Genomic DNA, 24,159 nt, shown 5'->3' with positions numbered 1-24,159 from the left:
ACATTTCCACTGCATCAGCCCCAGTCCTTCCTATTCCTTGTCTTGTCTGGTCTCTGATCCAATCTTCTGTCTGTCCCTTTGTCCAATTTCCTATCTTGTCTTCATCCTGTTCTCCTACCAGGTACTGTTCCTGTAGTGGCTCTGCTGCCTAGCTCTGCCTCCTGTCCTTAAAAGAACCAGACTTCCAAGCCTCTAACTCATAGACTCATGCCCAGCAAAGTAGCTCTGGGCCTGGGCACACTTCAGGTATTTTGACCCCTTAATAACTTAAAAGAACCAGAGTTCCAGGCCCACCAGGCCACAAACACATGCCAGCAGAGTAGCTCTTGACCTGGGCACACTTCAGGCAGTTTGACCCCCTTAATAAATTAAAATAACCAGACTTCCAGTCCTCTAATTCACAGACTCATGTCCAGCAGAGTAGCTCTGTCCATGTATTTTGTATCTACCTGTGTTCAGTTTTGGTTTCCTGTTTTAGACCCTGTTTTCACAGGCTGTTGGTAGAGGGGTGGGCATGATTCCCCCCTCTAGCATCTCCATCTCTGTTTACAGCTTTGTTGTGTTTTTGTTTTGATTTTGGCTACGGTTTGATTCTGCCATTTATTGTTCTCAGGTGTTGTCATTACCTTGTGTATTAATGCTGTGTCTTCTAGATGTGTTTTTGGTCACTGTTCTATGTTCTGTCTCCCTACCTTTTTTTGTTTACCAAATTTTGCTTGTTTACCTGTCATGTTTAGCCCTATTTTGTTTTGCTTATGTGTTTTGTTTCTAGTGTTTGTGTATTCCAGTTTGGTTTCCATGTCTGGTTTTAAGTCTGGAGTATTCAAGAACACCAGTTATGGATTTGCTCTCATGCTGTATTGAGCGTTTGTGTCCTGCCTCCCTTTGCAAATCATTATAGAAGTGAAATGGACAGTGTAGCAAACAGCTCTAAAATGGGCCACCAATAGCAGCATTTTGACTGACGTGGCAAATGGGAGGGGGGCATTGACACATTCTCTCCGAAATCAAAGTGACATGCTTTCAAATTTCAAATATCAGTCACTTCTAAAGCTCCCAATGTCTGTCTGGATAGTTTTCCACTATCAATGTGTATTTGAGACAACAAAGATACATTTAGACAGCAAAATTATATCCTGTGCCTGTCAAGCAAACATGCTGCTATTCTCGTCAAACTATCCTCTGTCACATCTTCCTTTCTATACATACGAATAGATATTCACTAAGTACCTGTACAATATGAATATTTCTCAGCGTGAGGCATCTAAAAACATTAGAGATCTACTCTCTCCCACAGGATTTATTCCAGCACCAATATAACACCTGATCCATTTAATCAAAGCTTTCAGTAGTACCTGAAAAGAGCCAGGTAGCACTCTACAGCATAATAGATCTCCAGAACCATAGTTGAGCATCCCTGCCATACTCTGTATAATGTCATCTTATTATGACTTTCATACACCTAGCTAAAGTTACAATTTATTTATTATTCATCATATCAAATGAGCTACATGTCTTTGAATTCCCTGTATCACGTTATCATTTAGTCATCTATTTATGGTACTGATAAGTTTTAAACCATTTGCAATCATTTACATTATTAAGGCTCACCTATAATAAAGCATTGATTCAGCATTCAAAAGGAAAATCATAAGCTGTTGAATATCATTATCCGACGGCAACGTTCAAAGGTTTGTTGAAAATGGGATACAGTTAAAAAATGGCCATTGATTCAGCTTCTACTTCTCATAGTGATCTTGCAGTCTTGCAGCCTATGTAAAAATGGATATGTGTCATGGTACGGCCCCTCTCCCCTCAAGTCTGTGTGTGTGCGTCTGTGTTTGTGCGCGTCTGTGTGTGTGCGCGCGTCTGTGTGTGCGCGCGTCTGTGTGTCTGTATTGCCACGCCCTCTTGTGTCGTTCACCTGATGCCTGTTATGTGTAATTGTCATGCGTGTATATAAGTCTCGTTTTGTATCGTCAAAGTTGTCGGTGTTTGATCCAAGTAGTCTGTGTTAAGACATGTATGTTTCATGTGTAAATAAAACATGTTTTTGTTCGACGTGCCTCGTCCCCACATCCTGATTACAATCCACATCTGTCACAATATGATGAACAACTAAGATAATGGAAGCACTTAATGATGAAAATGAACAAAATACAGTATGCTCTACATTGGCAACTATTGTGGTTTATTAAAGTTTAATGTTTAGCATCTTGACTGGTCTAATATAATATAATGTTTGAAATATTAGCCTCTCTAAACCAAAATACAGGCCTTTTCGACTAACATTTATCTTCTTAACATTAATGAATTTCATGTGTGTACTAATAGCCTTGTCAGAAACACTAAATGGACACAGTAATTTCAAAACGGTGATCTGCAGATTGCTAGGGGCATAATATCATATTTAATTTTTACATGCAAGAAAAGCCATGCTTGAGGGTTAACTCTGCAGAATTAAAAAATATCATGGTTGCTGGCTGAGTCAATAAGCACATTTGTCAGTCATTTCCCATCATGCTGCCTTGCAGCCACCCATGTCAGTGTGATGCCACAGCAAGTCAAATTTTCTAACGAACATGCAAGGTCCCAAACAAGGCTATGAATACCAGTAATCAGATCTGCACAGTCCTCACTTAACTCAAATTGCTCCTGTTCATTTTTTCTGTCTATTGTTGAAGTGGCATATTAATAATATAATAGCTGGCTAGCCACAAGAAATACCTACTGAAGAAATATATAAGAATAGCAAAGCTTTCTAGCTGCAAATGATACCAGCCACTGACCCCAAGAGCAGGGATATCCATTTATAGGACTAGAAAGCTACAGTACCATGCAGTTAAGTATTTACTTAATATCCCTGATTCAGTCAATTAAGTATTTGACAGTTAACTGATTAATTAAATCATGTCAAAGCAAACTACTGTTCTGTGACCCTCGAGAACTGCACTCTGACAAAGAGCAGCTCTTGCATTATTATCTTTCAGGAATGATTGCAAAGGATGGAGTGCAGGAGTGTGGGACACCCACAGACATATAAGGAATGAGGTTCCCCATATAGTGTGGATGCTGTAAAACGAGGTCAAGGTGTCTGTTTTTGATTTCTTGTTATCAGCCAGTGGAACTAATGGTCCTGATGGTGGCTATGAGCGAGTGGAACAGCCTTCAGAATAACTATCACCCACCAAGGCTCCCTGATAAATCAGTGTTGACTGCTGAGATGGAGAGCTTGCACATTGTATGCAGGCAATGAGGAGTCAAAATATTTCTCCCACAAAGGTAGCATTCCTCTCTGTCTGCTTCCTGTCCACCAACTCACATCCACAGCAAGACACTACACTAGTCACCAAGCTCATTTCAGACTTCAGGACAAATAGGGACAGACGGATATGCATGGTAAAACTAGAAATGGAAAGAAAAAAGGGAACAAATTGAATGGGGGTAAAAGTATGAACCCGAGACCCACGGAGGTGTAGGAAGAGAATTAGGAGGCAGAGGGTGAAAGAGGTGCCATCTGAACAATAACAGAAGAGAGAGGGCTTTATTTATCAGTTTAAAATATTTTGACCAAAATAAATTAAGTAGTTTTTAAAAAGGTTTTTGTGACACTTTGACATATATTTGACACTCTTTATGGCCATTCCAATGTATGGCAAATAGTCTTACAATAAATTCATTATTCAGAGAAAGCACAAGGGACTTTTCTTGCTTGGCAGTTAATCAAGTAATGTATCAAGTAGTTGGGAATGATCAGTTCACATACAAGTTCACATATGATCAATTCACACATTTTCTGCAGGGTGTAGCCAGCATTGCCTCTGCACATGTAAACTGTATAATGCTTATGGTTTATATGAGTATTATAGTTTAGGAGCTGTATAATCCTTTCCTTTTAGGGTATTCTTCATTATGGTAGAGAATAGGTTTTAAAGTATCACAAGGAAACTTTTGAAGGTATAACATGGGCAATTTTTCTGGGTTTCATATGAATGAAGATATAAGAAACTGCAATAACTAAATCCTTTACAGCAGACTATTGAAGCACACACACATGATCTATATTTGCCTGGTTATACCATGAGAGAGAGAAAGAAGACATTATTCAGAGCACTACACAGCCAGTTAACTACTACACTTAGATATATGGTTGTGTATGTGGTTAAAGAGAATGTGCACAAACACGCATGAGCAGACAGACATCCTACACATCACCAAGTCAAAAATCAAAGCAATGGGAATCTATTGCCATAGTGCTGATGAAGTAGATAGCCTGTTATGAATCACTGATGTGGAATCCAAAGCTATTTGAAATGCCAATTCCTCCATTTCTATGGCAGCTTCACACACTCACTGAGACACTAAGGGAAAGAGTCTTAATTAATGGAGGAGGTACTAAACAGGTGCTGGAAAGGGCAATTTGGATGATGCACATGCCTTTTACATGACAACTACACAGACAAGAGGACCCTCTATTACAACACCTTTCCATCAGTAGACATCACAAGTGCCCTTTGTGTTCATTTGTACCCTATAAATGTTTGTTCTCTGATACATGTGCACACACACCTGCCAGCTCTGTTCACTAATTACAAAGAGGTTTGGTGGAAAGTGAAAACAGTGAGCTTGCTTGGGGCTCTGAGAGACCTTCGGTTCTCCAGAATTATTCAAATCGGTAATGCCTCTAGCTCATTTGGGCTGCTGTAAAATAGGCCACAGGTGTAGGGGCTACCAAACAGTTCAGCTGTCCAAAAGCAAGACATGGTGTACATGTATATATATAAATGGGTATGTGAGAATGTGTGAGGTGAGCTTGGGTAAAACACAATCTTTTGAAAATCACCTCCACAACAGCTTTGTGTGTGTGTGTGTGTGTGTGTGTGTGTCCACACAGACCCTTGCTTATGACACAGGCCAGGCTCTGATGGATTCTCACCATAAGGACAATGAGTGCAGGATCTGGCCCCCTTTTGCATTCTCTGCTCAACAAACAAGAAGAAGCTGCCAAAGTGGAGATGATCTGCTAAGCCTTCAGCTGTGTGAGGATTTGGGAGGATTGGACGTAAAACAAAAACAGAGGCACAGAGAAACCCTCAAAAATAATACAAAACAGGTTAAAAAGAAGACATGTGGACAGTGAAGAGAAATAAAGACAATGTAAATGCTGAGACATGGCAGGAGGGGAAAATAAAGTAATCAATCTGCTCAATCGTCATCAGTCTGCTCAACCTGATGCAGTGAACAAAGTTTAAAGTAAAAAAAAAAAAAATCAATGAACACTATATCTCAATGCCATTTGGCTGTGATCTTATGATTGCTAGATAACTGTCTGTTTAGGTGTCACAGACTGCTCCTCCCCATAGGTCACACGGTATAGCCCATCACATGCAGGGGATCCACATGTACTGTGTTGTAACCACATATTTACAACACCACCAGTTTCTGCATTAGAAATCTCATTTGGATGGCACGTCCCCCTCTGAACAATCCCCTGGAATGTGGAAGACAACTGTGCATGTTCCAGGCCTCAGAGTCACATCGCAATCAAATGCTGTTCGTTCACATCATCAGACGTATTCCACATAAACTACTAATCGCCTCCATCTGCTTTATCATTACAACTCAACCATCTCTTGATGCAAAAGGCATATAAATGACCCTGCCAGTGAAAGAGGAATAGGATGACTGCATTTACTATTGATGTTTTATATGTGTATAAAATGGAGCCTGTATTTCCATAATGCAAGACTCATTAAGTTTAATGTAGGAACATGCAACAAGCCATACCCCAAGTATGTGAGGTACAAATTCTGGCAAAAGTAGAATTTGTGACACATATCTGTGGATGAATGCAGTTATACAGTATGTGACATATGGATGTGTATACACAGTATGAATCAAATACATGCTGAGCACGCACAGAGTTGTGTATGGAGGATAGGGCAAAACCAGACATGCTGCAGATGACCTACCATTTGTAACACCGCATTACACCTGCCACAACACTGGCCACAGAGGCATTCACACCTATTATTTGGAACATCACTTCTAGTTACCTGGCAATAAATAAAGCTGAGACAAAACTGATTTATGACTATTGTAACTCTGACATGCTCACAACTTTCACTGTCTTTGCATCTGACATGAAAAAATAAGCAGCAGATTGTCTGGTAATGACTCCTGTCCGCTGCTGTAAAAAATCCCAAACACAACCTCAATCCCACCTGCCTCTGCTGGTGGCATTTGTCAGTGCTTTGCTCCTATACTAGTCACTGACAAGCAAACAGATATATTCAGTGACACTCCTGATAAGTGCATATAAAAGGAGATTGGGTGTATCTCTCTCTGTCCCTTGGCTGTGGGTATCCAGGGGTGAATCTCTGTTTTGATAGCAGGCTTGAACATGATGAATGTGTACTTGCCAATGGAGGACGCTGCTATCTATCACCAGCAGTGAGGTGTTTAAGGAGGGAGTCTTTAGCAGCCATTTGCCAAAGAACTATATACAAGCATTTAAAATAACTACAGAGATATTATATATTGGGTGTCTGGCATATCATGACTGCAAAAATAACTGGATGAAGCAGAAAAGGCCTGATTATCAAAAATGTATGTCTTATGTGACTGGAATATGATGACGAGTGCAACAATGTTTTTTTTTTTTTTATACCTGTTTATCTTTAAGAAATGTGCTAAACATTCATTTGTGCCAGAAGGTTTGGTGTAAAAAAACAAAGAAAGGTAAATTGTTTATAGCATGTATATATGTAAATGTTGGTTTGTGAGGTACAGAAACAAAATGTACCTCCTCTATATGAAGTCTGCCCAGGTTTCCTTAGGACTGGGAAGGACAGTAACTGTATTGCAATTTCATTTGAAAGAAGAGGAAGATTTTGCGATTTCATGGTTTAGGAAACTTTTTAGGGCAGAAATGAATAAGTCATTTTGACTAGTGTTTACAGTCATGTGACAGCAATAAAGATAAAAACATGAATAACTGAAATAAAGTCCCAAAGCAGTGGGAGATTGAGGGAAGATTAAGGTGCTCAAAACTGAACTTGTCTAGACTAGATTGACCCAGAAACATCCAGTCAGATTTATAAGAGCAACTCACCAGAGTCTCATCATAATAGACCTTTAGAACTGACAAGGGTAATTATAAAATACATATCGGATTCTATAACAAAATTAGAACAACAGAAATTACTAGAGTAAAAGCAATGATAATGGGGCAAAGTGACCAAAGAAGCAACTTTTATAATTCACAGTGAATAACTGTAACGGCCCGAGTGCCGCTGGGCACGGAGCAAGACGCACAGACTCCCTCGACAGTGACGAATGTTTATTAACATATAACGGTAGCACTCACACACAGCATGAACACTACCATTGACACTGAACAATGGCACAAAGGTAACGTGAACATAGACAATGACCGACAACTAAACACACGCCTACAGCGGTTTAAATGCAGACAACATAACAATACGAAACCAGGTGCAGGTGTGCGCTAAACAACATGGGTGTGGTTACAAACGAGACAAACAATTTTTAACTCCCACTGCACGCAGCGGGCTGTATCATGTGACAGTGAGAGGGGAGCGTTCCGTGACAATAAAAGCTTACTTGAATAAATCAAGTCTAAAATCATAAATACATTTTTAAAATTTAAAACTCCCAAATCTTTGAACTTCTAAACTCTAATGTATTTGAGATCTATTAATCATTTACCATGTTGCTGTCAGGCAAATGCAAAAAAGCAAAAATGAATTACTCAAGGTCAAATTTCTACACTGAGGGAGAATAAATTGTGGAAAGAATGAAGTAGATTCAAACTACTTGCTTTTACGCAGATTTTTATCATGCTGTATAATGATAAAAAAGCTCTTGTGATATGACGAGAACCTGCAAGACAAAGCTTTATACATCAGAAAACAACACTCTCTCGCTCTCACTCTGTGTATGCGCATATATAGAATTTTTTATTTATTTTTTTTTTACACAGAACATCACCTCAATAACAGCAAAGGCTTAACTGCCCGATATATAACATATATTTCTCTTAACTGAAATTGTTTGGGGTTTAGAAGTGCTACTTTAGTATTTTGACAAAAGCCCTCCATATTACCATGTCACCTAATTAGTGACATGACATGAATATGCTCAGTGGGGTTTTTTCTTTCAGTTGAAAATGATTGGTAGTTATATCTAAGACAACTGTATGTAGAATATGTTACAATAAATTCAGCATACTCATGAGGCTTCTTAGGTCAGAAAATGTTTCACAGGTTCAATAACACTTTCTCAGGACATCAACTCAGAGTGCTTCTCCACCTCACATTTTGTTCACTTCACCAGTGAAAATAACATTGCTCTGACACAAGGTGCAGTGGTGGCATTCATTCACCATCTAAACCACTTTATCCAATTCAAGGTCACGGGGGCGAGAACCTATCCAAGCAGCACAGAACACAAGGCAGAAACCAACCCTACACAGGGCAGCAGTCATCACAAGGTACACACACGGGGCCAATTTAGAAATGTCAATCAACCTAACATGCACAGTTTTGGAAAGTAGAAGGGAAGCAGAGTACCCAGAGGTAACCCACACAGACACAGGGAGAAGGTGCACATGGCAAGGCCAGGCTAGGAACTGAACCTAGCTGTGAGGCAGCAGAGCTAGCCACTGTGCTACCAACATTGTCTTCCCACTATACAGATGTGTGTCACTGTTACTATGTGCGTAAAATTGGAGAACTGAGTCCATTGCACCACATATTAGAATGCAGTCCTTGTTTATTGATAATGAATTCAACATTTCTGCATGGTGTTTTGTTGTCCCTTAAAAACAGATGCTTTTTGAATTGTAAAATATTCTGTTTCATTGCTCCCACTACATTAAATACATATCAGAACATCAGAGGGTGAAATATCTTTCTTCATGGTTATGGAGCATAGACATGTACTTTTCTTGAGTGTTTTAGAGCTGTTCAAGTGTGCACCCATTTTGATAGTTATGTTGGCCTATGATCATTCCTCAAGATTTTTTCTTTGCATAAGAAGAAATATTTTGTTGGCAAGCATTCTGTTGTTTTGTATTTTGTCTGGCAGTTTTATATTTTGTCTGGCACTCTTTTACATATGGTTTATGTAGACAGGCTGTAACAAAACATCAGAAATCTTTCCATTTGATAAGAAACACTTCATTGTGATACGGTGCATAGCAAATGAGTCAGAGACAGTGGTGGTGTTGCATGAGTGTGTGCGCTAGAATGATTCAGCAGTTAGCCCTACAATCATAGCTAGTCACAGAACCTTTATAAAGATTGTGCTCATCAATGCTTCATTTCTGTTTCTCATTTTCACATTTTTTCCTTCACTGTAATACAAAGAATGAGTTACACGGTACTACTGTCCGCAAAGCTCACTCTCTTTCCATGGAGGTTGGCAAGGTAGACTTTATAATTTCTATCAGATAACTCAAACTCAAAATCTGAGCTTGATTACATGCATATGTTCCCCATAGATATGTGATCACTGATACACTGAAAAGGTCAATTTTGGTAAAACAAAAAAAAAAAACCACCACAAAAACAAAACAAAAAACAAACAAACAAAAAAACCACCAACAACATTAGATAACACGTCAAACTGTATTATCTTTCATGAAGATTAACAGGACAAACCAACATAGGATTAGACACAGCACTATCCCTTCGCCTAGACCCACATATCTCCTTTTTGTGCTAGGACACATTTAGAAGCATGACATGAGAAATGGCTGGTAATAGAAACATTTTGCTGTGACAGATGATATACTAAGCACTATACTAAGCAGATGACTAAACTATAGCTAAATTTATCAAAGGACCCAATTACACTTCATACCTTTACATATGCACTGGTACAAGGAACACTTCTAATTCTATATTCTGGCAAATATGACATCGTAATAGTATTGAATACGGCAACATACATTCTTCACCCTTTGGTTTTAAGAAAACATCGTTCCTCACTTCATTCTCATAGTTCAGAAAAAATATAATCCATGTGCCATTCTTAAAACTGAATATGTAAATCTTCACTGTCTCATTCAGTTGTGACAGCACAATGGAAATCATGCAGAACTTTGTCTTGTTTTCATACATCAGTGGAAACCTATCTTTGAAAAGAACATCTCTTTGTTCTGTGTAGTGTGGAGAGATGGTAGCTCAGTGGTCAAGCCCCACTACAGCCAGGTTGCTACTCTTGGGCCTCTGAGCAAGTCCCTTAACCCTCAATTGCTCAAGATGTGTTCAGTCAGAATTGTAAGTTGCTTTGGATAAAAATGTAGTGTTCATGCTAAAGACAAAATTACATGCCAGAGAAACAAGGCTCTTAAAAGCAGATAATTTTAATCTCCTGATACTTAACATCAGGTAACCACACTAATGTAATTCTTATATTATTTATGTTTTCTAATGTCTGCTTATTGGTCACTATAATGGCAATATGGAAAAGAGGAGATATTTAACTTGAAAAAAAACATGCATCAACACACAAACGTCTAGTGCCAACCAGATTTTTGCAAAAACCAAAATGTTTTTCTACAAAAAGGGAACAAAAACACTTAACAAAAACAAGAAACATTTACTCAAGGAATTGTATTAGTCTGCTTCCATCTGTGCCCCTGCTTCGCTCACACTGACGGGGAATTAAGTTTGCACAGCTTGAACTGTAGCAAAGGAACTCTAAGGATAAAACGGTACAGAAGCCATCTTGAAGTCGCAGTCCGATATATTTTTTCCAGCATATAAGAAAGCGGGGAGTTTTTACGTTTATGTATTTAGAAGAAAAAGATGCAGCATAGAATGACAGACTTTTCCATCAGTTCCTATTTAGAGATCTGTCTATCCACTGAGAAAACAAGGCTGACTCTATAACTCTGCTGGAACATTGAAGCACAAATGGAATGGCATGGCTTCCAGGCTTCTGGGTAGGTGGGGTTGAATATTTCTGCAGACTGATACCTGTGATTTCCTCAATAAAAACAGTGGAAATACAGAGTGCTTAAAGACTAGACAAATAGGAGAATAATGAGGTTTTGTTAATTTAACTTCCAAAGTGCTTGACTTGAATTGTCTGCATGAAGAGTTGTTCAAGATTCATGACCACTGAGTATATGCCGATTTGGAGCATCAGTTTGTTATGCAGAATATCTTTTCTACAGCTTGATGAGGTGATGCTAATTAAGTTGTTAATTGAATTCTCCATAAGTTCCCAGATAAAGCAAACATCAGCAGAAATCACAATCTTAGTCTCAAAGAGAATAAATATTTTTTAGCTGAGAAGTAGCACGCTCTACTGTCTATAGTCAACAATGGAACATAGCTGCATTATAATATATATGCATTCAGTGGAAAAATCAGAACATGAATATTAAAACTCAGGTTTTATATTAAAACTCAGAACTCAGGTTCCCTGCGGGCTCCTTCAGTACCTACTACCACCACAGTCACGGGTGGAAAGTCTATTCAAAAAGTCTTTGCAACACATCAGGCGCTAGAACAATGCTGTCAGTTTTAGAAGATGACAGAGGCAGCATGGCACCTGAGGCACATCAGTACTGGAGCAGAACAAAAACATTCACATAAATCTAGCCTAGCAAGGCATGAGGAAGCTGTGAGAAGATTACTTTAGGTTTCAATATGGTCATGCACTCATTACCTCTTTGTTAGCTGAAGATACCAATATCTCAAATTCTTACATTATGCTAAAAATAGATCTGAACTTGTTACATGGTAAATTGTCCAAATAAATGGGATTGTCAAGTATATCATGACTTGCTACTCAATGAATTCACAACAATAAGGGATGAAATTACTCAAGTAATTTGAAAACTAAAACAAACAATCTCAAACAATCTGATATGATCTTACTGTGAACAATAATTAGAAATTAGAAACATACAAATGAATTTCCCTTTTTGTACTGATTGGTATACAAAATAAAATACAATTTGAGAGTTGTTTTTGGTCCGACAGAACTTGCAATTTCAGCCAGATCAACTCATTTTTGTCTTCTACAGCTGAAGAAGAAAATGGTTTACTCCATTTGTGCAAGAATGCTTTAATATTTTTATTGCATAACAATAACCAGCATTTTATGCCACATTTTTCAAACAGATTTCGATGTAGTAAAAAGGAGAGAGATGCCCTCAGATCTATTTACTCTTACAAATTCTGCCATCTTTAGGATGATAGTGGAATTTAAGCTTGCACTGTGTTTACTGCTTCTTATAGTCTCTTACTTGAAATACATGCAGGCTTATTTCAAAGGATGGAAATAAATGCTGCCAAAAGCTAAATTCAAAAACTATAAGGGACACAGTTTGTTATATATTTTCATTAATACTGCACTTATACAGAATCTGCTACTACACTAGAGATTACAGACCCTGTTCATTTATACAGCATCTTTTAGTCCAAAATCTTCCAAGTGTTTTACATGGCTTCAGATCAGTGCTAAACTTGACAGATGTATAGGTGTACCTGGTCATCAGGCCCCCCCATACATAATTAAAATGCATGCACAAGGTAACTGTAAAATATAATTTTTGCAGTTTATTTGCAAATTAGTTAACAATTCACAAACTAAAACAGACCTCCATATCAGTATGTGTAACTGTGGTACAGGTTCAAAACAAAACATAATACTGTTACTAATCTCTGATATAGACTTAACATGTAGCCTCACTAAATCCACATAAACACTTAGCATTTAACATGTTAAAAAAATGCTCGTATTTCTGCAAAAATAAGGCACTTGGGCAAACAAATGAGCTTGATGGTATACATCATGATGATAAACTACCGTTTGGTACAAGGACAGATGTGCAGGTTTCATTAAAACATGAATATTTGCCTTTGATAATAGTAATACTTTCCAAAGCTAGTGTGGATAGTGTAAATAGACTGAGTATAGAATACAAACATTGGAATGTTTTTTTTTCTTTTCACTAAACACCAAGACATCATGCATATTATACCTCAATGACAGTGTGTTGTTAACGGAGACTTGTAAAAATCCAAAGTTTACTCAAATATTTTTAGTTTGTAAATATATAGGCTGCCTTATTGCTAAAGAACAAACATTTCCTGATATTTTAATCAATAACCAATGTTTGAACAATGTTTTCACTCCCATGGATATTCTAATAACAAATGAAAGGCTCAAGCAACTTCACACTCCACATGTAAACACAAATAAAGAAGTAGAAGAACGAAAAGTTGCATATGCCTGTAACATCATGAAATGGAAATGTAAACTCCTTGTTATTTGAATTTGCAATATGCCATATGATTTTAGGTATAATTGCATAATTTAATTTTAATGAAAATTGTGCTTGCCCTCTTCTCTGCTAACCACTTAAAAATTTGGCATTTTTGATCAGCTACCTAAAATAAAACGGTTCATTTGAATCACAAAATTCCTAAATAAAGTTATTCATTGAATAACATGCATGGAAAATGGTTTCAGTATAAAAGTGACCCTTTAAAAGTACACACCACTTAAACTCAGATAAAACTACTAACTATTCCTTTCTATGTAGAGGCACAAGAAGATTATTTCCTTACTTCACATGTGAATTCACATCTGCATATACTGGACAAACCTGAGGCAGCACAACAATTAGAAAGATTAAAAAAATATAACCACTGCATAATTGGGTGAAATTGTATTGTTGGGAGGTGGGATAAGAAAACAATTCTCCTTGAACACAAAAGTATATTTACTGTTATGTGCTGGGTTAATGTAATATTATAGGGGAGAAAAAAATCAAAAATGTTATGTAGGTTTCTATAGGATATTTACATGGGCAAGCAGATAAAACAAAAATGAGATCTGAAATGATACACAAGGCTTACTCTACCTATTGTGCATCAAAGACCTTTTGTTGTTCATTTTTGGTCAGTGTTCGACACCAAGCAATATGCTGAAATGCAGCTAGCAGCCAGAGTGTCAAAACATGTTTGTCCATTAACAGTATATCCAACACACACACACACACACACACACACACACACACACACACACACACACACACACACACACACACACACACACACACACACACACACACACACACACACACACACACACACACACACACACACACACACACAGATCAGAACATCTGGTTATGTCAGATCAGGCTCATCCAGAACTACCTACAAAAAGTTAAAACAAAGACATAAAAAGACACCCAAAGTATATAAAATTCATAAATGTAGGTAAAGGCAAAGTTCACCAGTCAGTTAATGGGATACACGTGAAACACCATGTTAAGTGTGAATTTTTATCGCTGCAAAAATGCAGAGTGCCGGTTTACCTGCCCTCTGAGTGAGGTATATGAACACTAAAGCAGGATCTGAGCTGCCAAGTCATAGTGCATCAGGACTATTAAACTCATTGAGCACTCTTATACTGGCAAATATATCGTGCAATTCACCCGTCTTTAAAGTCACAGATTAGTTGTCAAATGTAGTGAAATCCTTGGATGTTACTTATAAACATTAGGCTTAAAGCATCATGTAACATATATCCCAGACTTAGCCATGCACATTATAAAGGCTCTTGAAGTATATTTTACCCTGAAATATACCAATCAATGGGACACTAATGTAAATCCTGCTATGAAAAAGCACAAGGGGACAAAGTACTTGAAATTCAGCAATTTGACAAAAATGCAGCAATTTGTTATTTACTGAGTGCTGATTTAATTAGATAAATTTCCTTTAGGATGCAAATATGAATACTAATATTTACAAATTTATATAAAGTTATTTAATGAATCTTAAGGGTAACATAAGGTCCCCTTTCAAAACATCCCTTTTCTCAAACAAACCTACCTGTATAATAGATATAATACATTTTACAAGGCAGACATGAAATAATTTATTTGAAGGGACAAGCTATTCATAGCTACAGTAAAACCTTAAAAGTCTTCATCTGTGCATGACACATTTGCATTTAAGTAACAACTGCCAGTAACACCATTTTTAAAGCACTTTTTACAATGCTTGCTGTGCAAGAGTGCGTGCTCATTACTGTTACATGTCCTGGCGATTGCCTCAAATTGTAGTGATGACATCTCCAGCTCCTTCCTGCTCTTTAAAACAGCAGTTACTCTGTTCATTCACACCTCTTCGAAGAAGGCCATCTGAGCCATGTAAGATGAGTTACGCTACAAAAGGTACAGAAGAGAGAACAATGATACCACCTTTTGTTGCATTACATCACTTTGTGAACATAAAAAGATGTTTCTTCCAACCCCTAATTCACATTATACTTAAAAGGTACAAGAACAATCCAAAACTAATAATGCAACAGCCACTTTACTATCATGCACAATCCTGTCCAAGAATCTATTCTAGATGATAAATAATGGCAGATTAAGTATACAAGGTTTTGTCAGATGTGTGCCTTATATTTTGCTAATATTCTGCTCCTCTAATAAAGAATCTCACTCCACTCTATTAGATGTCTTGAGACCTCATTTGTGGTGGAACTTGTTGCTGGTATTGCAAGTGCATGTGTCTTACATTGCTGTGGGGAACATATAGAGGCTCAGCATATCCCCTGAGGTTGTACAGGCCTGCCTGCTGCTGCTGCTGCTGCTCCTCCAGCTTCAGAGACTCAATCTCAGACTTCAGCTCCTTCAGCTGATCCTGCAGGTGCTTGCTCTTCTCCATATACTCCAGACTGAGACACACAAAAAGGCATGTAGACATATGCACACATATATGACAATGTGGTAAACCATTATCATTAGTCTTTACCTTACAACTGTATCCTTTATCAGAAATAAATAACAACACTAAACAAGAATTTCAGTTATAATCAGCCCTTGCCAAAATGAAGTCCCTGTAGTAAAATGTGGAAAGTAAATGGTTGAATTTCCTGTGAAATAGGAATAAAAGCTCCATCAACTGATGAGACAACAGCAAACTTGTACCGTTCACGTTCAATCTCCATAGACAATCTCTTCATGTCAGAGTCTTTGAAGTCCAGTCGATATGATGTGGCCATCTCCAATGGCATCTCCATGCTGTCAGGACCAGGTGGTGCAGGGGGGTTCGAGTATGGAGCTACCAACTAAACACACCATGTTATCATTTCAATCAAAACGTATTTGCCAAGTAGTAAACTTAGAGAAGATATCTAATTTAATCTAATGGTTGAGAGTGGCATTATTAGTTTTACTGGGTATGTTGTTTTGGTGATCTCAAGGAGCTTTTGTTTGGCCCTGCGCTCTGCATCTTTGGCCTCATTCAAGTCCTGCTTTAAGTGGTCAGCCTCTTTTGACCTGACAAAAAAAAAAAAAAAAAAAAAAAAAAAAAGACAGATGCATATACTGCCATTAACTGCCACTGCCCTTTGTTACATACATCCACATATAAGAGAAGGCTCTGAATGCAGACCTCCTCTCAGACTGCTCCACCAGCTTTACGGCCAGCTGCTCCGCCTCTCTCATCTTCTGCTCCATGAGCCTATGTTCCTCTTTGGTCTTGAGAGCTGTGACCTCTAGCCTCTGTCTCTCCTGCTCTGCCTCAGCTGCTTTGTGTGCCAGCAGCTTGGCCTCCTCCTCAGCAATCTGCGCCTTCTCTGCAAGAAGGTCGGCTGTCTCCTCAGAACGCAGCTGCAGAGAGGGGTAGGGATACAGCATTATGTCACATAGCACTTCAATGGAGCAACCATAGCACTTCAATATAGCAGCAGTCTTTGGGGGGTGGGGGGGCCACAATATGGAGAGATGCTTCAGAATTCGAGACACTGGTGTGCACTGGAGAATGGCATTACATGCAGTGCTGAATTTCTCACCAGTGCTTCGTTTGCCATACGAGCCTCGTCCTGCAACTGAAACATACGTCGCTCCATCTCCTCTTTAGCCCGTTCAGCCTCTTCCCTTAACTGCTTCTCACGTGCAAGAATCTGACGCTCCATCTGATCTCATACACAAACACATTGCCCCAAAAGGGAAATAAAGATGACCAGCCACTTGCAGAAATGACAAGCTGCTTGCAAAAAAAAGCCAAAACTCTGGAGTGACTTATCAACCAAGTGAAAGCATTAAAAAGTTCAATGTGTCACAAAGCAGACATTGGGAGGATGTTGGACAAGCAGACCTTTTTCCTGGCTTTCTCTTCTTTGGCCTGAGCCTTCATTTGCTGCACTTCTATGGAGTCCACTTTCCTCCGCCTCATGAAAAGATCATGGTTCCCAATGCACAGCTGTAAGATCTAACATACACAAATAGCACAATGACTCAAGACACTCTGTATCTTTGAAAAAACATTCTGAGATGCTGTAATGCAATATTTTACAAGAAAACTTACCAGCTTGTTGACACGGAGTTGTGAAGAATAGAATTTGAATACTTCCTTCTTTTTGTCTAATGGCTTAATAGTAAACTGTTAACATAAATAGTACAAAAATGTGTCTGATATGCACAGAAAATACTTAAAGGTTAACTACACTGGATGCGCAAGAATACCACATATAGTCAGATATTTTTCTTTCTTCATGTTTTCATCTACTTATGAACATGGACTTCACTGGTAAATGTTTATTAAAAAAAAAAACAAAACCCACAAACATCCCAACTATAGAAAACAGCAACTCAGTGATCGAAAATGTTCTGCAAAACCTCCCTCACTGTACCCGACATACATTGTTTTCATTTAATATTTTTAGAAATCAGCATGGTGATATTTTCTCAAACTCTAGTCCCAGAAGGTCACATCATAGTTATGTCCCCTGACCCCAATATATGATGAAACAAAACTTAACTAGTTTTTCATCAAGTTAAGTCTGCTGTGTTATCTGGGCAGGAAAACTACTATACAAAAAAAGGTTTCAATCCATGTGATGTGATGTTTTTCCGATACCTCTTTCTCACTATAGGAAATGTTGCGAATGCCACTCCAAGGGAAAGACTTTTTGGGGTTCAGCTTGCTATTAGGGCTGTAGATATGAAGGCCCTGTGCATCCACACCAAGCAGGAGCTCAGTGTCCCTTTTGTTTTGCTATGAAACAAAATTATGTTCTATAAAATATTACTGTCAGAAATAATTGTATTGTTTATGAACATATTCAACGCAACTGCAAAAATGACAGTTTTCAAAAAAAAAAAAAAGTGAAAAGAATGACTTACTGTGATGGAGAAATAGCTAACACCATACATATCAAGGTCCTGTGCTATTTTCAGGTACTCCATCTCAGCTTCATCCCTGAAATCAAAGTAGACATCTAGCAAATTGTTCATCATAATAGCACAATACCAAAGATTTCTTCTGTGGCTGGGATTTGAAGGTTAAATAGTCCAGATGGGTTGTTTACCTTGCTATATTTCTGTGTTCAGCATACCAAGCTGTGATCTTCTCTTCCCACATCTCTGGTGTCATCTGATACTGCATTAATACCTAGAGAGACACAGAGAAAGAATCAAAATGAGTCACCAAATAGCCTGTGTCTTTAACATATACAACACTGCAGATGTACCAACACAAATGTTTTTTGCAGTTTATTTTTCAAAACTAAATGACTCAAACAGCACAGCTAAGCAGGGGCAGAGCAGTACTTACTCTTTTAGGTAAGAGTTCATCTTGGGCTAGGAAGCCTGGCTTGTGGAAGTTTGGATCATAGTCCCCATACTACATAAAAAATGTAGTAGAAACACACAATAAAGCTACAATAAAGCAGTTATAATTGTAGAGCAGAGGGATGGATTCACAGCATAACAATAAGTGAACTTTACACAGTAAAGCCATTTTTAAAAATTGTTTTATGAAAACTGACCTTGGCTTGAACAGCATATGATGCCAGAAGGACTGATGCCTCTGGAGAGCAAAAGATCTCTTCATCAAGTATCTGTTTCTTTACCTTGGTGAGACAAAGAACATTTTGAAACAATATTTAAACACACAGTAGTTAGAGATGACAGTATTCATAAATGGACAGAATGAAGGTAAAGGGACAGGAAAAGCATGTTTATAACTTTAATAACTTAAACCCCATGCCAAAACAGCAGAATAACATCCATATATAAACTCTCTCTCACTTGTAAGAAGAAAAGATGCTGTGTGATTTCCTGAACAAGCTCCTCCTCTACCTTTTCAGGAAAGAACTTGGCAAGAAAATGAAATGTTATAGGAGAATCTTTAGGAACATCTTGATCCAAAACCTGGGTAGAAGGAAAAAACACTAATAGCACAATACATTTACTTCTTTAAATCAAATTTAGAATTTAACATACCTACTGTTGTAATAACTTGCTGAAATTACTATGTCAGAGTAGGAACTCAGAATTAGAAACTTTTGCCTTCATCTTTCTTTAACAATGTCTAGAAAACAAAATATTGCTGCCTTTATAACACTTACCCGTTTGTCAGGCTTAAGCCAAGCATAAGTGTCTTTTACGGTGTACCTGAGGCCAAAGAACCAAGTTTCCCTTAGTCCAATGGTCCGACACACTAAATCAAACAAGTCCTTCCCTTTCCATTTTACCTGTTAACGATAATGGACTATCAAAATGACAGTCAGTCGAATACATAAGCTTATGGACAGCGCATTTTATTTTTTACAAAGGCTCACCTCACAGCTGAATTCCATTTCAGCATCCATTGTGATAACTTTGACTTTGAAAGTCTTTGGTTGTTTCTTTTTAAGTCCCAAAATCGACATGTTGATTTCTAAATTATCTAAAAGTAAAAATACAACACATTTCCTCGAATAAATACAAAAGCAAAAAAACAAAAACAAACAGCATCAGCATAAGGCATCGATCAATAATTGTTTAGCCTGCGCATTTTGATAACGCTAGCTAACTTACCTAGGTTAGCTAGCTAGCTACACAAACTAGCAAGATAAGCGAACTCCATACCGTAGGATAACCACAGGTATGTCCAATCTCTTGCATTACGAGCAGATAGTAGCTGCTATAACTAGTTGCATGCACTACCCTGTAGTCTTTTAAAGTTATCCATCTAGCTAGCTGAATCAGTTACAGTGATCAAATTAGCTAGCTATCAGGTTAGCTAACTAAGCGACTATTATAAGTCAATACTCGTTACAGTAGCAATGTCAAAATTTAGCTAACAGCTAGCTAGCTACCTAACAAAGTCGGACTGACAAGTACCGAGAACCGGACTGCTGGCGTTAGCTAGCTAGAGAAACAAAACAAAACAAGCATTTTAGCCAAAACTAGATAACTAGAGAACAACAAGAACACGCTTTCTTCGGTATCACAAATAAAACAAAGTCTAAAATGCGCTAGCTAGTGTTAGCTTTATTACCTCATAACAACATAGCTAAGCTAAACGACGTTTATTTGGGTTACTAACAGCTAGCTAACCATATAGCTAATTAGCCATACAGACACGATTTGTTTGTAGCTAAAGGTATTTCTGTCCGTAGTTAAGGAAAGTAAACTAGCAACAGCATGACAATTGAAACCTAACTAGCTAGCCAGTCAGCTAGCTAGCTAAACTACCTTAGTCCTCCAATTATTTTTTTAACCAGGCAAAACCACTGGAGTGAAGTTTCCAATCTCTCCTTAAAAGACAAATAATGCCAATGGAAGCTGGAGTCCGTTCCCCGAAGTACTGACACTTAACTATTTGGCTAACTACCTTTCTTCTTCCTACATGGAAAATAAATAGGAAGTAAACAGATTTGTCATAAAGTACGTAGGCTGGTGTCGTATCGATAAAAAATATAGGCACTGGATGTCCATTTCACTCGTCGCAGCGACTGAATTACTTTTCCTAGGATAAGTAGCTTTAGCTAGGTTAGCTAGCTGGCTATCCAAATTTAGCAGCGCTTTGCACGTGACAATGAACAACAGCGAACCCTGATTGTAATCTGTGGAAAATGCTGTTTCAATACGGCTCAGCCAGTTAGCTAGGTATATGTTTCTGCAACATTGTGTCATTACCAGTAATATTTAATGAAACGTTAGCTACTTTCCGATTTTATAAATATATTATGTGGAATGTAGCATAACTGTTTCAGGTGGATATTCTGGGACAGTATAGGCATTAAAGATAAACAGATTAAGTCACCTCTTCCACCATAATAATCAAGCACAGCAGGGAATTTGGATAGCATTCATCAAGAATACTAAAGTCACTGAACAGTATTAACGTTGGATTTCTTCACGATCTTTATAGCAACAAAACAGTATTTCGCAGTAATGGCAAGCACCAGATCATTTGCAGATGTGAAGGATGTAATCATTTCAGCTCATAAGAATGTGGGACTTCAGGATAAAATTGAGTTCTATAACACCTGGGCTGAGAACTATGAACAGGTAACAGGTATAACGGGTATAACAGTAGCACAAAATCTTAGTTGGTAATCTGCTTTACTGGTGACTTGGATCTGGTTATTACAGAAATATGTAATGGATGTATTTGAAATTGCTTTCAAAGGATGTGGCAGTGTTGGACTACCGTGCTCCTCTTTTAGCTGCAGAATGCATAACTAAAAACTTCAAAGGTGATAAAAAGAGAGCCATTATTCTGGATGTGGCATGTGGGACAGGGTTGGTCTCTAAACAAGTAAGAGTAACTTTTGAGATTATTTTTATGTTGGTATTTTTTACACATATATAATGAATCAGTTTTATTGCACGAACATTATGGACCAGCTAACTCCTGATGTGATTTTCTTCCAATGGCATCTCTGCTGCAGCTTAAAAAAAATGGGTTTCATCATTTTGTTGGTGTCGATGGGAGTGCAGCAATGTTGAATTTGGCAAGGAAAACGGGACTCTATCAGGACCTTAAACAGTGTATTCTGGGTCGGGATTCCCTGCTGGTACAAGAAGGTAGTAAATGTTTCTCCATGTAGTCCTTAGCTAAAATGTCAACTGTATGTTAAACATTTTATTGTAGATTTGTCCAGGGGTGCCGCCCAGGATTTTAGGCCCCGTGAAAAGATATCACATTGGGCCCCAAAACCTAAAAATCGAATAATCTTTTAGGGGCCTTCTTAATCACAGGCCACCACCCCACCCCAAACGTCACCCCTGGATATCTTTATAAAAGGTAACAATATAAGTGCACAGAACATGGTAAATAAAAGGACTGCTTAATGTAAACCTCTTTGTGTTTTGAGTACTTGGCAATGTTTAAAAATTCATTTAAAATAACATGAACAAATGAGCCATATATACTTATGTATACTTATGTAAACTGAATTTTACATTGTTTTACATGGTTATTATTGTTATTGAAGTGACCATTCTGTTACTCGTTTCAGAGTTGTATGACATTGTTGTAATGGTTGGAGCTCTGAGTATTGGACAAGTACCAGTGACGGTCATCAGGGAGCTCTGGCAAGCCACAAAGCCAGGTGGGCCTTCTCAGCACATTCTTCATTTGCTAATGCAAATGTACACTAAGGGTACGTTATCACAGCAGGTAGAATCCGACTTTTTATTAGTCTGTTCACAACATCTTTTTAATGTGACCTATATCCAGCATTATTCTAAACAAATGAGGCTCCTCAACTGATCCGCTTGCACAAAACAACAATGCTTCACGTGGCACGTTTGTCCAGAGGAAAACAATCCAAATGGAGACAACAGTAACAGCCACTTGACTGGCTAAAGCTAATGCTTATGTTAGTCTGCACTGGGGGCCTATGGCAAATTCAGAAACAAATATGCTGCAAATACAGAACAATAAAAGAACAATAAAATTGATGTAAAATTCACAAGAATTCAGATTTTGCACAGTTGCACTGCCGCACGTCGGATACGTGTCGGTTTTCAGTAGTTTAAGACGTAGGCCTATGAAAGTGGCCCAGATCGGAATCGAAAAAGACACATTCATTGTGTCTTTTGCTGTTCACACCGCTGTCCAAATAACAATTTTGTATCCTATATGGAGGAAAAGATGGGATTTGAGCCATATTTACCTGCTTATTTACATAGTCTAAGTGTTGATTAAAAAGTGTTCCACTAATATGCAGAAAGTAGCCTATATTTGTTAATGAAGTACTAGATTATAATACACATTACACACTCACCATCTGCTTAATTTATTTATTAGGAAATATGTATTTATGAAAAACACAGATAGGGTCAGAAGCCCACAGCTGGGGAAATTAAATGCGGGAAATATGATCTTTAATTAAGGTAAAATTATGCAAATAAAACATTATTTATACAGGATGGCTAGACCTATCTTTGGTAAGTGGTCATGTGGTTGCTTCAAATCATAGTTTAAAATTATGTAAATCTAAAAAGCTTTGCCTTAAAAGCTCTTATCTTTAGGTGCTTGTAGTTCTAGATGGCACTGTGAAGCATACTGTGTGTGTATTTCAGATGTCAATCTGGGAGTTTATTCTTAATTCACTTTTCTCCTTATTCTAGGGGGCTATGTGTGCATGACTACAAGAGGCAATGCAGATAATCGAGAATACAAGGCAGAGCTGGAAAATGTGTTGAGAACAATGGAGGAAGAAAAGAGATGGAGTTGTGTAGCTGTCACTGGAGTGGAGGAGTGGGAAAGGGCTGTGGCTGAGCAGGAGAGTGACTATATACAGGGAGCTGTCTATCTGTATCAGAGGACTAAATAAAACAAACCACAGTTGTATAAGTTGCAGATCCCTTTTCCTTAAATAAAACAGGCTGCCCATTTTGATTTGGTTCCCTTTGTCTACTCAATCTATCTAGGACTTGTGTGAAAATCTGATGAAGTTTTCAGATTTATGCAGAAATATAGAAACTTCTAAAGTGTTCACAAACTATCAAGCACCACTGTATATATACTCTGATAATAATTAAACCATCTGCCTCCTATTGTGTAGGTTTCCCTTGTGCTACCAAAACAGCTCTGACCCATTAAGGCATGGACTCCACAAGACTTATATTCTTGCTATATTCCATGCATAATTCAGAGCTGGGAGGACCTTGGAGAATTAATGAAAATCGGACTGAAAATTCATATATATTTTTTGGAAACAAAAACGAATAGCTTCCCCAAAGTCAACAAAACCATAAAGTTAAAATCACTTGTATTTTGGATAGAGTAGATTCTTACCACTAGATGGAAGCATTACTACAAAAAAGGGCCTTTATTTGCTCATCAGTCATTTTCTAGTAACTTA

General features: G+C 37.9%; 2 protein-coding genes across 8 annotated transcripts; one reads left to right on the top strand and one right to left on the bottom strand.

Moving 5' to 3' along the window:
- Nucleotides 1-12,582: 12,582 nt before the first annotated feature.
- On the bottom strand, nt 12,583-20,892 carry nf2b (NF2, moesin-ezrin-radixin like (MERLIN) tumor suppressor b). Of its 7 annotated transcripts, none has more exons than XM_027004705.3 (17): nt 20,534-20,892; nt 19,636-19,742; nt 19,423-19,548; nt 19,103-19,225; nt 18,841-18,924; nt 18,627-18,695; nt 18,382-18,464; nt 18,197-18,272; nt 17,931-18,068; nt 17,379-17,453; nt 17,169-17,282; nt 16,864-16,986; nt 16,464-16,681; nt 16,246-16,348; nt 15,998-16,137; nt 15,585-15,744; nt 12,583-15,226 (listed from the first exon to the last, which is right to left on the bottom strand). In XM_027004705.3, the coding sequence occupies exons 2-17, from the start codon at nt 19,723-19,725 to the stop codon at nt 15,179-15,181; spliced, it is 1,770 nt and encodes a 589-aa protein (XP_026860506.2). In that variant the 5' UTR covers nt 19,726-19,742; nt 20,534-20,892; the 3' UTR covers nt 12,583-15,178. The 7 variants fall into 7 exon arrangements, with proteins under 7 accessions (XP_026860506.2, XP_026860532.2, XP_026860515.2 ...); XM_027004731.3 differs by having other exon boundaries at nt 19,423-19,468; XM_027004714.3 differs by having other exon boundaries at nt 20,673-20,892.
- On the top strand, nt 19,842-23,693 carry mettl27 (methyltransferase like 27). Its single transcript, XM_027004742.3, has 6 exons — nt 19,842-19,940; nt 21,213-21,352; nt 21,474-21,602; nt 21,736-21,871; nt 22,306-22,398; nt 23,423-23,693. The coding sequence occupies exons 2-6, from the start codon at nt 21,236-21,238 to the stop codon at nt 23,626-23,628; spliced, it is 681 nt and encodes a 226-aa protein (XP_026860543.2). The 5' UTR covers nt 19,842-19,940; nt 21,213-21,235; the 3' UTR covers nt 23,629-23,693.
- Nucleotides 23,694-24,159: the final 466 nt, after the last annotated feature.

This window comes from Electrophorus electricus, chromosome 8, assembly GCF_041902795.1.
Source record: "Electrophorus electricus isolate QZ-2024a chromosome 8, ASM4190279v1, whole genome shotgun sequence".
Lineage (NCBI taxonomy): Eukaryota > Metazoa > Chordata > Actinopteri > Gymnotiformes > Gymnotidae > Electrophorus > Electrophorus electricus.
The sequence above is the reverse complement of the archived record's forward strand: the minus strand, read 5'-3'. Positions and strand labels throughout refer to the sequence as shown.